The sequence below is a fragment of the Dendrobium catenatum genome, unplaced genomic scaffold (genome assembly GCF_001605985.2).
Source record: "Dendrobium catenatum unplaced genomic scaffold, ASM160598v2 fragScaff_scaffold_1521, whole genome shotgun sequence".
NCBI lineage: Eukaryota > Viridiplantae > Streptophyta > Magnoliopsida > Asparagales > Orchidaceae > Dendrobium > Dendrobium catenatum.
The window spans coordinates 1,271,381-1,286,310 of NW_021319983.1; the positions used below are offsets into that span (position 1 = coordinate 1,271,381).

Here is a 14,930-nt window from a genome sequence, read left to right on the forward strand (position 1 = left end):
TGACTCTCGCATACATTTGCAAGCATAGCAAGACAACTCAAATGAAAGATTGAGTAAAAATAATAAATTCGAATTTTACTCAAAGTTTCTTCAAACATAAGATCAAAACTTGATCAAAAAATTGTTTGAATATTACTCCAATATTGATCAAAATTTTTGGGGATTGATCAAACTATCTTCGTTACGTGAGCATAGCTTCATTGACTAGTGTTCGATACTAGTACTTACATTTAAACAATATTCAATATTCAATCATATGTTGAACATCTTTCATTCAAGGCCAAAATAATTTTTGAGCAATTTTTAAAGATAATAATCTCATATCTAATGTCTTCTAATTTTACGACTCAAAGTGTAAATGTATAACACCATTGAAGATAGATGCTTTGCTAAATGTGTAACATCATCAATCTTCAATGAGAATCTTTGGTCAGCCATACAGAGAGATGAAAACTAAGATGTAAATCCTATATTAGAACTTAGCCTCAGAATCATCTCTCTTTAACAAGAATTGTTGAAGAAAAAGGTGCTTAGAAAGAACAATAAGGGTCAAAATTTCTTGTGTTAAAAAAATTATTTGATAAACTAGAATATCTTTGAATTCTAAGAATATTTAAAATTGAGTGTAAAATTTAATTATATTTTCTTAAAAAGTAAAATGATGGATATATTTGTGAGCACTATATAAATTCAAAATTTCTCATGGCTAAAAGGTTGCACTTCTTCTTTTTCCCTAATTTTTTTCAATAAGAAAAATTGGAAACACAAAGGGGTTTTTACATACATACCACTTTATACCTTATATTTTACATATCTAACACCTAAAACTTAAATATTACACTTTAACAACTCAAACACAAACTTCACCTCATATCTACCACTCCGTTTCACTCCCGCTCACTCCGTCAAAAAAATAGCCCTAAAAATTCTTCACCCGCCGAAGCTTTCTCTCGGGCAGCAGAGGAAGATCTCGTCGCCGCTTTTCTTACGGATTCGTCTGGATCCGATCAGGTCCGATCGCCAAGTCCTTCTTGAGCTGCAAATCGGTGAGTTCGGGGAGCAGAGATGGGTATCTGGTTTGTCGGAGCAATGGGGGGGCGTGACGGTTCTGAAAATCTGTGGCTTCGGCTGATCATTTGCTTTCTGTTTTACAGAATGTTTTCTCTGTTTTACAGAATGTTTCACAGACTGTTTTCTCTGTTTTGGCCTTTAAACCTCTATCAGTTTTACCCGAATTTTTTTTCGAAGGTTATTAATATGCTTGAATGTATGATGTTCTTGATGAAAGTCTTCGTTGTAATTGTTGTTGTTGATGTAACCATCCGTTTGTGTTTGTAACGTGTTGTGTCGACTGCAGAAAAGGTTGTTTTTGTTATGTTTAGTTTTGCAACCTTTTATTGTTGTGTTGGTGTAGTGTATTGTAAGTATTTATGTTGAATTATTGAATAAATTTAGGCATTATTCTCTCATGTTTGTAATTACTAATTGTTCAGCTCAAAAAAACGTGCAGCAAGGAATTGTATTAATAACCTACAATTTGTGTTCTAATTTGAGTTCAAACAACCTGCAGCAACTGTATATGTATTAATAATTCCAAAGTGAAAATGCAGCAACTGTTTTTAATGTGAGGGATAGTTCAAAATTGCAGCTCAGAGTGAAAATTGCAGCTCGAAAAAACTGCAGCAAACGTCAAAAAACTGCAGAAATGTATAGACGTGAGATAACCTGCAGCAAACGATAACTCGAAAAAACCTGCTCGAAAATGTATAGACGTGAAAAATCCTGCTCGGAAAAACCTTTTTAAGCAAAAAACGTGCAACAAACGTGCAGATTTCATATTTCTTTGAATCAAGAAAATGGCAAAGTCTTCACAACAAACTACTATTTACCAGCAAAAAACCTGCAGCAAACGTGCTAGCCCAAAAAAATTATAACAGTGACATCTTCAAACAAAGTTACAGCTGCTTTCTAGTAGCTAAAAAAAAAAATATGCTTCCTACTAGCTCAAAACGTCATAACAGTCAATGCTATCAATCCTAAAATCCAGCCACATATGAGAACTCGAAATCTTCAAGTTGATGATCCTCTCCATTCCGTCTGCTTGGCAACTTTGTCCGACTTCTTCGTCTAACATCTGTACGCAAATTGTCCTTGTTATTATTATTTTGCAATGGATTTTTGCAAGTACTCCTATGATGCCCCAACAAACCATATCTGCCACACCTATGTGACCTCTTATCCTGCTCCAAGAAATTTAACAATCTTTTTTCCTAGGACTTCCTCTTGGTCTACAAGTACTAGGTACACCAACATTTTCAGTATTCTCTGTAACTTGCCAAAGATCCTTTCCGGGTAATGTGGAAATTGCCCCTTCATATGCTAGTTTGTACCTACACGATAGGCAATATGATAAATCAGCGGTTATTACATGCAAATAATTATTCATATGCATATATTTTACCTATGAACGTGGTAGTAATCATCAACATACGTATGCTACAGCGGGTATTCTTTCATTCCAATGAAAGCCACAGCGTGAATGCAAGGTAAACCAATTAACTGCCACACTCTGCAACTGCAGATTCTTTGTTCAATATCGACAATATGTCTTGAATGAAGACCCTCCACCTCAGCCTTGAAAAGGCTAGATTGTCGAATAAGAAAATGATCTTTCCGCGTTGTGATGTTTCTAATATATTCCTCCACATTTGGAACTAACTCATGTTGCCAACTCAAGCTACTCATCCTTCGATGAGCTCTTTGTACCAAAACTTCATATAAGGTAAGGATAACCCAAATTCTTTTTCTAGACTACTATTTATATCTTTTGGTGGGATATCTGGGCACCTCTTTACCATCTCCTGTATCTCGTTGGCAACCCAAGCAGATGTTGCCAGCCTATTCCCAGCTTGATTTATTCCAGGACATGTGTGTAGTCCATCTAGTCTCCTAACTTGGAAAGATTGAGTGTCTTCACATAAAGAGGCTCGAATTCTCCATTTACAACCTTGATAGGAACAAGTCGCAATCACACGTTTCTTATCGCTGGCTTTTATCTGAACCCCAAAGTTCTCCTTTATGGCAACTGATCGGAGAGCATTCTTGAAACTTTTGCATCATTGAAGAAGGTGCCAATACCTATATCTATACAACCATTATGGATCACAGAACATTCTTCCATATATTCAGCACCAACAACCCCCATGAGGTTTGTGTTTGATTGCTCTCTATCTACCTCTTCTACTGAGATAACTAACTCAGTACGAAAATTTCCACTTGAATGTTTAACCATCTCTACCACGTCTACGTCAGTATTTATAATTTTGTATTCCTTCGGCGATGTTTTGTGAATGTGATAATGCATACTATATTTATACCCTTTAAGCCATGAACATATTTTAAGAATCTCTGTTTTGAGCTTAAAAAGATTCATACTTCCTTTCCAATTTTGACAATCCTTTGTTTGCCACCATTATATCTCTTTCTAAAGTTATCATTGGTATCACACCAAAATCCTCCATATTTAATTGTAACAAAAAAATGACCTTCATTCTCTCCACATAAATCATCACAATCCATTCTAGACAAAGTATGCCACCCACTAGCAATTTCTTTTTCAACTATAACCTGAAATAATAAGACAAATTAAACACCCCATTTTTAGAAAAAAATGTAAAAAATAAAAGAGAATGAGGAGAAAGTAAAGATAATGAGGAGAAAGTAAAAAGAGGGAGAAGGCTATGCAGCTAGTAAAAAGAGGAGAAACGAAAACGTTCTGTGCGACAAAACAGAAGAAGCCGAACAAAACAGGGATGTCTCCAGCCTTCGGGATTTACGTGCTACAGCGCAAAATTTCAACGCTGGAAATGGGGAGATGAAACGGAGTGAGCGGGAGTGAAACAGAGTGGTAGATATGAGGTGAAGTTTGTGTTTGAGTTGTTAAAGTGTAATATTTAAGTTTTAGGTGTTAGATATGTAAAATATAAGGTATAAATTGGTATGTATGTAAAAACCCCAAACACAAATGAGGTTCGTGGTTCGATGATAGATGGAGGAGAAAAGCCCATGGCAGAGGAGAGAAGAAACGGAACGGGACAACCTTGCCGATTCCCTCGAGCGTCTATTCACAGACGTTTCCGCCATGGTCAAAGGCGATCTCCAGGTTTTCCCTTGTTTCCTCCTTCACTTTTACCCTCGTAGCTGTTTTCATATTTTTTTTCATTGCGAACAACGATCCCTCGTATCGGGTTTTTTTCTTTTTTCAAATCGGGAAAATATTGACTTTAAGCCCTATTGTTTATCCTTCGATTTCAAGACCCTCCAACCTAAAGAGTTGATCTAATGTCAGGTTTAACAATTTTAATTGGAAAGAAGGGGGACATTGTAAAACAAAAATAAGATTCTGCTTTTAATTCTCCAAGGTGAAACTTGAACCTTTGTTCGGCCCAACTAATGAAGATTGAAAACTAGAAATGATGCCAGCTTTAATGTACTTCTAGCTGTTAACAAGTATTGTTTCGTATCAATTACAGAATAGGTTCAAAGTTTCTTCAAGTTGAGACTTGAGCTTGATAACATCAAAAGTGCATTCTAAGCTAACTTTGGTCAAGCTGCAATTCAGCTGCTACGAGGAGCTTCAAGTTTTTAATCTGCTCGACTCTTCTGCTTTGAATGCATTGAATAAAAAATCGAGGACAAAAATGTCTAGAGGTTGATGTAGGCCAGAAAATAGTTAGTATAGGTCAATTGATTGCTTAAAATCATAATGGCTAGAAGTTGATATTGAGTCATGATTGACTGTCAGGTATTACTTATTTAACTCTTGGGTTGATTTCATTCAGTCACCATTATATTTACTCTTACTTTGGTTCCCAATGTAACTAACAGCAACACTTATTCATTGATTTAGGGTGTCTTCATTTTTACCATCGCATCTTACAATTTCAAGTCCTTCACATCATTGGATTATGAGAACAATTTATGACGAACATGATTTCCATTATGATGGAATGAATTATGCCACTAAGCTTACAACTATGCCTTGCTCCTATAAGGAAAATGTAATCTCGGATGATTAACTCAAAATATTGCCTATGCAAGAGAAGTTAGATCTCAGATGCAAAACTCAAGTAATTTGATTAATTGAGAAAAGTGGAATTCTGTAGTTATGATTATCTTATCTGAGATGTAATTTTGGTAAAGAAAGGATGGCAAAGGGAGACCAAATGATGAGGACATCGGAGATCAACGGCTACGATCTTGATTCTATTTATTTATGTGTTTTATTTTATTTTGTTGTTTTTTTCCTTTTTATCCTTATGGGTGGGCATGTAATGTTGTAGCCCGAAGGGCATTTTAGTCGTTACCTCTTATCTTTTCTTGAGGTCTATTTATAGGCTAGTTTCTTGTAATTTGATGATGATGAATTATTGATAATGAAAATTTTATGTTTTTATTGATCTCTTGGTGAGTTCATGTTGATCTCTTAGTGAGTTCATGAGGGGAGAAGCCCGAGGAGGGTGATTTGCAGTACCCGTCAATCTTGGTGGATTCCAAGGTTCGCAGATCTCTTATCTTTCTTTTCTTTTCTTTTTTTTTTCTTGCATCGAATTCCCTCCCCAAACTTCCCACCCGCCGGCCTCATTACCCACAAAGCTTTTCTTTGTAATTTTTCCCTACCCGAGCCTTCCCCTTGCCGCCGGCCTCCTTAGAACATCCAAGCCACCGACTTCCTCCAATCCACTCGCCGGCCAACCACCTGGCCGCCGACCTCTAGCTAGCCACCCGTCCGGCCACCATCTTCCGTGCTCAATCCGCTGGCCCCCCTTCACCCAACCCTCATGTTTGAAATTCAAATTTCAAAGGGGCATTAATTGCTTCCCTAAAATAAGGCCAAGTAATTAAGAGAGCTATTAATTGAATTTCAAATTCAAATTTCAAATTCAAAAGCTTTCCAAAAACTAACACTTAAATTAGGAACCCCCTCCCCTCCAAAAAAAAAAATGAAAATTAATTCATATTTTATTTAAACCTTTGATTAGTATGTGGGCCCCACTTCATTAGCCTTAATTCCACTCTCCCCTCTCTCGCTATGGCTGGCCCCTCTTCATGCTCCTTTTCTCTCTCCAATTTCATTAATAGCCCCTTATTAAGCCTCCCTAATTACCTCCCACAATTCCCTTTCATCCAATTTAATTCTCGCCATTAAAATTTGAATTTAAACTCAAATTTATCTCGCCAAATCCACTTAATCTGAAAATTAATTTCAGATTTCTATTATCAACTTGATCTAATAGGCTGTCCAGCCATTCTTACCCATGAAATACTGTCCAGAAAACTTCCAACCAGCAATTTTTCCACCACGTCACTCCCGTCTACTAACTAGCAACCCTCCAAGAGCAGCCTAGGATTTCCTAGGCACTACAGGTTGTCGTTCAGGCTACCCCCAAGCATCAAGATTGCTGGCCAAGACTTGCATGACTGTTGTCCAAAACAGATTTCTGCATCTAGAGAGGACTCCACCTACTTTCTTGAAGTCCAGAACAGGAAATTGCTGTCCTGTATTCCCGGAATCCTCGTTTTGCTGTTTTGGAGGCCTCCAATCCCATTCCAGCCAATCCAGCCGAAGGTTTTCTCTGCTCAGGAGTCCTAACCGCAGCCACATATCTTCTCTCAGTGAGGGGTCCTTGCATAGCAACTATTCTCATTGTTAATTTAGGGATTTATTGTTGAAACCATTCATGTATGCAACCTTAGATTGACTTGATTGTTTTATGATCTTAACTCTTACGCGTGTGATTCAGCCTAAGCTAGTTTTACCGCTCTTAGTGTTTTTTTTGTCGTTAGAAAATTCATTGTGAATATATGATTATTGTGGCTTCTAACACTTAGGCATGCAAACTCTTCAAGTAATTCAACTTTGCATGATCGTTCTGCATCACCAAACTTGGCAAAAAATCTTTATACCCCAGTTTTGACACGTTCAAGTTGAATAAATGGATGTTTGGGCATGTGAAGTTGATTGGATGAATATGAATAATTCTCATGTTAACATTTTCTGCATTGTTGTCAAGAGTATGATGTCTATGGAGGGCTATTTCTTAGTGTGTGAGTTGGTAATGCTGAAATAGGATATATGGTGATTTTAAAATATGGGAGATCATAGAAATACAGGAATAAAAATGTATAGTTGGACATGATAATAACCTTGGTTTCTTTTTAATTTAAAAAACTAAGCTTGAATTGTGGGTTTACGAATGTTTTGCTAACCCAGTGCAATAATGTAAGAGAAGCTACTTTTTCCCAGTTGTATTCATAAAATAGATGGGCATAGAGAAATGAAAATACTTCTCATCACTAAAACTGGGTCTCTTTGTAATGAACATCATATGGATTCTTGTCTAAAATATTAGGTGTATAGTGTCATACCCCGGGTCTGTAAGGCGGTACACCCTGGCAACACAGGATGCGATGAAGTGATAGGAAGACCTATTTTCTATTCACAAAGAGAAACATGCATATACAAGAGATGCAACATGATATATATATATATATATATATATATATATATGCATCAAAGTAACATAGGAAGTGATAAGGAGCAAATTCATTAATAGAAGTTCAAATATCTAAAACATCCAAATAATATGAATTCTGATACAAGTTAACAAAAATGTAAATATAACGAAAAACAAGAAAGAAAAAACCCAACCCACATAAATTATAAACATAAGCATAATAAACTACTACCAAATAATAAATATAAAAAATAGCCTACTGCTGATAACCCGGCTCCTGAGGTGGCGGTCCACCAAACACCTTGCAAGACCCGCTGAAAAAGACAAAGAGTGAGTTTGATAAATCAAACTTCAGCAAGTAACCACTATCTATCAAAATATAAACAACAAAAGAATCAGCCATGCAGTATGAATAACCAAAAGAGAGTACTAATGATGTAGGCAAAAGAGGTCTATTGGTGTTCCCCATGCTTATTTTAATTCCCAATAGCTGTCCCTTTGGATTCTGTGTTGATGTTTTGGTTTTCCCATCATTAGATGCCGTGTGATGCTTCGGTTTTCCCATAAAGCTACTATTTTTTTGCTTTAATTTTCCCTCCTACGACTGTCCGTTTGGGTTCCGGTGTGCTGCAGTTTTTAATGTGTTTTTATTGGCTGTTTTTGAGGTGCATTAATTACATGTATTATTTTTTTTAAACCTTTTCTTCCTCTATATAAGAGATGTTTTGTGGCTTTTTAGGTAAGTGTTATGTGATAGTTTTTGGAATGAAACCTGCGGGTTTTGACTAGCTTGCGAGTTAGCCTCCTTTCCCCTTCCCCTCTTATAATTCGTCTCGGTCTTTTAACCTCTTCTTCTCTATCCATGATTCCCGCCCCATTTGTATCTTTCTTCTCTAAATTAATATAAGTTATATGTTTGTAAGTTTGTTATGATTATATTGTAAGGAAGTCTCTATTTTTTGTTAGATTTTGCAAATCTTTCATTTGCATCAACTAACCTATAATCACTATATCAAAATCTGCCATGAGATATGCTATGTTTTATACAGCATATTCTAATATGCATGAATATATGCCGATTAGCTATTGATGTCAATTCACTTCAAAGTTTATAACTGTACTACACTAGGTAATATTATACCTCCAAATGACCTATCAGTCATTTATTTCTTCCAATTCATGTTGCTTATGTTTTATACATTTAAACATAGATATATTTATTGTTAGTTTATCATATAACCATACCGGGAAGGTAAACACATATCCAAGGAAATCTAGTGATTTCTTTTTAAGAGTACTCGTTTTAGATATCTTAGATCTATTGTTCACTGTGATGGTGAAATATATGGGGATATTATCAACATAATTCAAGTTGGATGGTTGAAGTGGAGGAATGCATCGGGCTTGTTGTGCGATAGAAAAGTCCCCCTCAAACTTATGGGAAAGTTTTATAAAATGATGGTGAGACCTGCAATGCTTTATGGTGCCGAATGTTAGCCATTAAAAGAGAATCATAATGCTAAGTTAAGTGTTGCAGAGATGAGGATGCTTAGGTGGATGAGTGGCTTTACCATTAGAGATAGGATACGAAATGAGTATATATATGAAAAGGTTGGAGCAGCTCTAGTGGAAGATAAGATTAGAGAGAATCGACATAGATGGTTCGGTCACATTAAACGGAGGCCTTTCGATGACCCGATTAGGAAAGTTGAGGTATTAGATTTGACTTATGTTAAGAAAGGTAGAGGTAGACCTATAAAACTTGGTTAGAAAATATTAGAAATGATCTTTCTTTATTAGATTTAAATGAGAATTTGACTTTTAACAGGACACAATGGCGAAAAAGGATTCATGTAGCTGACCCCCATAGTGGGATAAATGCTTGATGTTGTTGTTGTTGTTGTTGTATCACTCTTGGGGCATGTCGACCATGGCTAGCAAAAAATTAATAGGATTATACCGACATATACATAATCACACAGTGCAAGTGTTGTTACAAATAAGCAACATGTATTATGAATTTCAACATAACAATTATAATTTATGTAACTAATATGATTTACAACATGAGAATCATATACTGCATTAAATAGAACTAATTTATATGAATTTAACCTTAAACAGTATGAACCATTTAAATGCTAAAAACTCATGCATCGACAAATCAAAATAATATTATTTCTATCACATGATGATTTCAATATGAGTAAGAAATATGCTTTTTGAAATAACACAATAATAATAAATATTGGTAATAGAGTCGGCAACATAATATTCGAAAATCTATTACAAGCAACAAGATTATAAAACCCCTAACAAAGAAGGGTACGCTTATTCCAAAATAAATAATAGTTACTTACCTCTAGGAGAGTGGCACAAGACCCAAAGCCAAAAGATCCTCAACCGATCACACCTTGAGAACAAAGCTCGAAAGTCCTACATACAATAAATACTAATTTAATATAACACTAAAAGGAACACATTCTTGAAACATTAAGCTTATACAAACCAAGCTTAAATTGAATATCATTTGTTGTGTGCCAAGGCTTCCAAGCATACCTGAGACTGTGGCTGTCTATTTGACAAGCAATTAAGCTTCTTCAATTTTCTTGAAGCTATGTAAGGTAGGTTACTAGTAAGTTACCTGTGGCTTTCTAAATTAAATTAAGATCATGTTTTCAAATCATAAGCATTTTGAAAACATAATAAGTAGTTTGTTATTTTTGGTGATCTTAGTTCAACCATAATTTCTTATGGAATTAGCTTTTATTTTTTTATTTTTTTGACGAGTTAGCTCTTATTTGAACGAGGGACAGAGAGATGAAAGAGGAAGTCATTCAAATGGGTAAAAGGAATGGGCGTGGTGGGTAGGTCATGCAATAGATTTTGGGTTTTGATTGATTTTTTTGCGAAAAGGACAGATGGGATGGTACCGAGGTATATGGTTCCAAGATTTTTTGGGGTAGGATTTTATTTTATGTCAAATATGAAGAGGACGATTGGTTGAGAATTTGTTTTTTTTTTATTTAAAATTTTTATGATTTTTTAAGTAGAAGTAATGATACTAAAATAAAAGGAACAGGAAATGTGAATTTACTTATTGTGCAATTCCTGGTTTCTCATGCATCTTGAACTTCGTGTTGTCTTTTATCGCATGCAGTCGAATTTTGCATTTCGTTGTCTTGCAGTGGATATGCAATATTGGTCTCCTTATTTAGTAATTTTGATATTTTGAACTCATAGCATTGTTCGTAATGTGAAACGGGCGATGATGGGATGATTTTGATTGTGGTCGAGGCACTTTGAACCTAATATGCATAACGCCATTGAACCTAATTTGCATAATGCCATGTATGATATCCATCGATTTCATCACATTCAATATAATCGATCGTGAAGGCCCCTTTCTTGATATTTTGAAGCTCTTTTCTTGATATTTTGAAGCTCCGATGCATCGAGGCCATGTTATATTTAGGGACGTGAACATTGCCATCATCTTCATCACATTCATTAGCCATGTCCAAATTAAAAATTCAAAAAAAGTCTGCTAATGTTATATTTTAAATGTTATTTTTACTGTTATCACTGGATTGATGTTAAGTACATGCTTTTATGTTGCCATTAATAATAGGCTACCTTTTTCTACAAATTTTTTTTTAAAATTAAGATTTACTCTTCAAATACTTTATAATTAAGTTTTTGCTTGACATTTTCTTTCAACACGTTAAGACGAGCTGACAACTTTTTCAGTTGCAATGTTAGTAGTGTATTTCTGGTGAAAGAACCTGGGGGTTTCTCCTTTTCCTCTGATTGTTGATGACCATGGCGGTGCTGTTTGCTTCGTCTCCCTAATTGTCATTGATATCTCTGATAGTTTGGCTTTGGAAATATTTTCGAGATCATGTTATTTGCCCGCATCATGGAAGAATTATTTGAAAAAGGGTTTCTTATCAATGAATATTTGCTAGCAAGAGCAAACTGCAACAACTTTAGTATTGATTTTAGTTGTGTCTAGGGCATATTTATTGAGACTTGCGCCTTGGTGCCTCAAGTTTGGCGCAGGTCAAGATGCCATCAGTGCGCCTTAGACTTTTCCGGGATATTGATTTTAGAAAGGAAAACATCATGGAACATTTTAGCGGTGCTATTTCTTAGGAAACTGACATCTAATGCGAGTTTTCCTTTTAATGTTAGACAATTCTCAAAATCGTTTTTTTTATTTTGGTTTTATGATTTTCTACCTTGTTATTTTAATTATGATGCAAATTTTATGTGAAATCATTCTATGCTGTCTTGTTTTACTCTATTATTTTCAGTATTCTCTTATTATTTTCTTTTCTTGGTTTTGGTAGCTGCTGCTACTGCTTTGATTAGTCCGTACTTATTCATTATATTCTTCTTTTATAATTCTTATTTTCCACTCATTTCTTTGTTACCTCTTACTCCATTTGTTTGGTTTGTAACATGATTACTTTGTTTATTTTATACGCTGTATTATGTTTAACTTATTATATATGTAACCTGATCATAGTCCTAGGGTTCCTGCCATATTCAGCTTGCCACCCCAGGCATCCGCTTGGTCCCAAAAGCTGCGAAGGGTGCTGCCTTTTCTAGTGAGGATTTTGGCCATGTATAGGAGAGAACTTTGCTTTTAATTGATAGTGATTATTCAACATCCTCTCTTAAGCTAGTTTGTAAGCATCCAAAAAAACCAAGAGGGATCTAGCCAATATTTTGGTAAAAATTATTGCGTGCCAGAACATAGGCGGTTGTAGAGTGATAAAGTATTTAACGTCTTAGTTTTGTACGGAGGTCTAACACACATAGATAAAGGAGAGTAGGTAAGAGAGTCATAAGAGATCATATTTTTTTACATGAAAAACCCAAGAATGAGAAAAACATTGGGTTTGACCCAGTTGAAATGATTTCACTAGTATTTGTATTTGATTATAAATGAAGCCCTTCGCAGGGAAGGGAATTAATACATTGTAAAGAAATGACATACATCAATTTTATGAGTGACACTGTGGTGTTGGCATTATTGATTATGTTAGGTGATGAAGTTGCTAGGCATTGGAGTAGTTGGGCGACGCTTGTTAGGAGATTGTAGGTTGGAGGACTGTGGTTGGGCGATGTAGGTTGGAGGACCGTAGTCGGGGCTATAGTGGTCCGAGGACCGTTGTCAGCAAGCGACGGAGGTTGGAAGGACCTTATTCGGCTGGCGACTAATTTCAAAATGACCATTGTTTGCAGGCAATGAAGGTCAAAAGGAACGTAGTGGGAAGGTGATGATCGGTGGCGATGAAGGGTATAAGGATCGTAGCCTGACGTCGTAGCCTGACGATGGTGGTCAAAATCGGCGGGCAATGGAGGCCAGAATGATCATAGTTGGCAGGTGATAGAGGTTCGAGGACCGTGGTCAGCGTGCGACGGAGGTCAAAAGGATCGTAGTTGGACGATGTTAGTCAAAGGGATGTAGTTAGCGAGTAACGAAGATTGGCAGGACAGTAGCTAGACGACAGTGGTTTGAGGACACTAGTCGGGTGATGGAGGTCAGAAAACTTTAAGTCGGTGGACGATGGAGGTCGAAAGGATCATAATCGGGTGACAGTGGCCCAAGGACTTAGTCAGTGGGCAACAGAGTTCCGTAGGAAAACAATTGAGCGATGATGGTAGAAGTACTGTACTCGGGCAATGGTGGTTTGTGGATGATTATCGACGAGCAACAAAGGTCGAACAACCATAATCGGGCGATGATAGTCGAAGGATCGTAGTCAGACGACGGTGATTCGAAGAACGTAGTTGGCAGACGACTGAAGTCGAAGAGATCATAGTCGGGCAACGGTGGTGTCACACCCCATTACTTAATGAAAAATTAAACCTTAAACCTAAAAATCTCAATAACAATGCAGAACATTCTAGAGTCAACTAAATAATCCAATAATAGAAAATAAGAAAATCAATCATTCAGATTATCATTCCAAAATCAAACAAATATAAATAATCTAGTATATGTTTGTTCTATATATGAAAATTTAAATACTAGACTATTAAATACCTCGGCAGAAAAGCTTCTAACAACCCTAATCTTGTAACTTTTACTTGGGTGGACTTTTCCCTTTTCCTAAAATTTCATAATACAAGCGGGGTGAGCATTCATATGCTCAGTGAGCATACCCAAGTCCCTATTGCAGAAGTCAATGCTTATATTTGTAGCATATAAATAAAAATTTTACATATCAATTGTAGAATAACAAAAAAATGATTTTACTCTTAGAAAACATAAATAGAGGGATTGCTTACATAAGCATTGTCAAAAGAGCAACATAAGTATGTTTTAAACTTGAATATGCATTTGAATTAACTTTTCAGAATTTGTTACTTGAACTTAAACATTATCAATATTAATATGTACATTCACTTGTACTTTCACATTAGTGTCAGATACACTTTTTAACTGAACATCACTTGTACTTTCATAGAAGCATCATAATATACTTATTAACATAATATTTATTGTACTTGAAGTTATTTCATTCAATAGAATATGTAACATATGAATCATGATATGCTCATGTCCCGATACGTGCTTATAACTCCACTTACACTTATGCCTACCAAGGTCAACACTCATTAGGTGAATGAGACCTAACCTGATTTCCCTTATAACTCTGCTTCCACTTATAATTTCTTTGAATCCTCAACGCTTGCATAAAGCAGATGGGGATAAAAATAGTCTCCTATATATGCACCTGATAGGTGGCACCAAAAGCAGAAGCCGAACAGTATAAAAATTACGGCTCATATAACACAATTTGTTGTACACTTTAACCTCACATCAGAACTTTCGTCATATGAACATGAATGCACATATATAAATTAACAGAATTAATATGTATATATGAAATTGAATATTAATTTGAAAGCGAAATTTTTAAAAGGATCATGTTTTATGTAGAAAATAGGAGAAGGAATGTAATCTAAATTAAATTAAAAAAGGATAAAAAAATGAAATCGATAATGCGTTTTGAGGAAAACGCGAGTCAGACCTGCATTTTCATGAAAAACACTATTAATCTTTTCGTTTTCAGTAGAAACGTGACATATGCTTACGTTTATGCTTAAAATGCCATTGTGCTTGCTTTTTTAGCTTAAAGGTAGAGAGCGATGGATAAAGACGTGGAGAGAGAAATAGAGAGAGGCGCATAGAGAGAAACGGAGAGAGAGGAAATTCATTTAAATTTAAATTTAAATATTTAATTAAATTTTAATCAACTTTAATTTTTTAACTTTTTAATATACTTTAAGATACTTTAATTAACTCTAAATATTATAACTGTTTTTTTTTATTTTTTTTAAAAATTAAAATTAAATAATTTAAATTTATGTATATTTAATTGAATATAAGTATTA

At 35.4% G+C, this 14,930-nt stretch overlaps 1 protein-coding gene across 1 annotated transcript in view; it reads left to right on the forward strand.

The window, feature by feature from the left end:
* Positions 1-4,022: 4,022 nt before the first annotated feature.
* The window catches only part of LOC110111998 (biogenesis of lysosome-related organelles complex 1 subunit 2), a 19,167-nt gene continuing 8,259 nt past the window's right edge, over positions 4,023-14,930 (forward strand). The window contains exon 1 of the mRNA XM_020844071.2: positions 4,023-4,162. Within this exon, the coding sequence (XP_020699730.1) occupies positions 4,049-4,162 (114 nt within the window). The 5' untranslated portion in view covers positions 4,023-4,048. The remainder of the gene's footprint in view (positions 4,163-14,930) is intronic.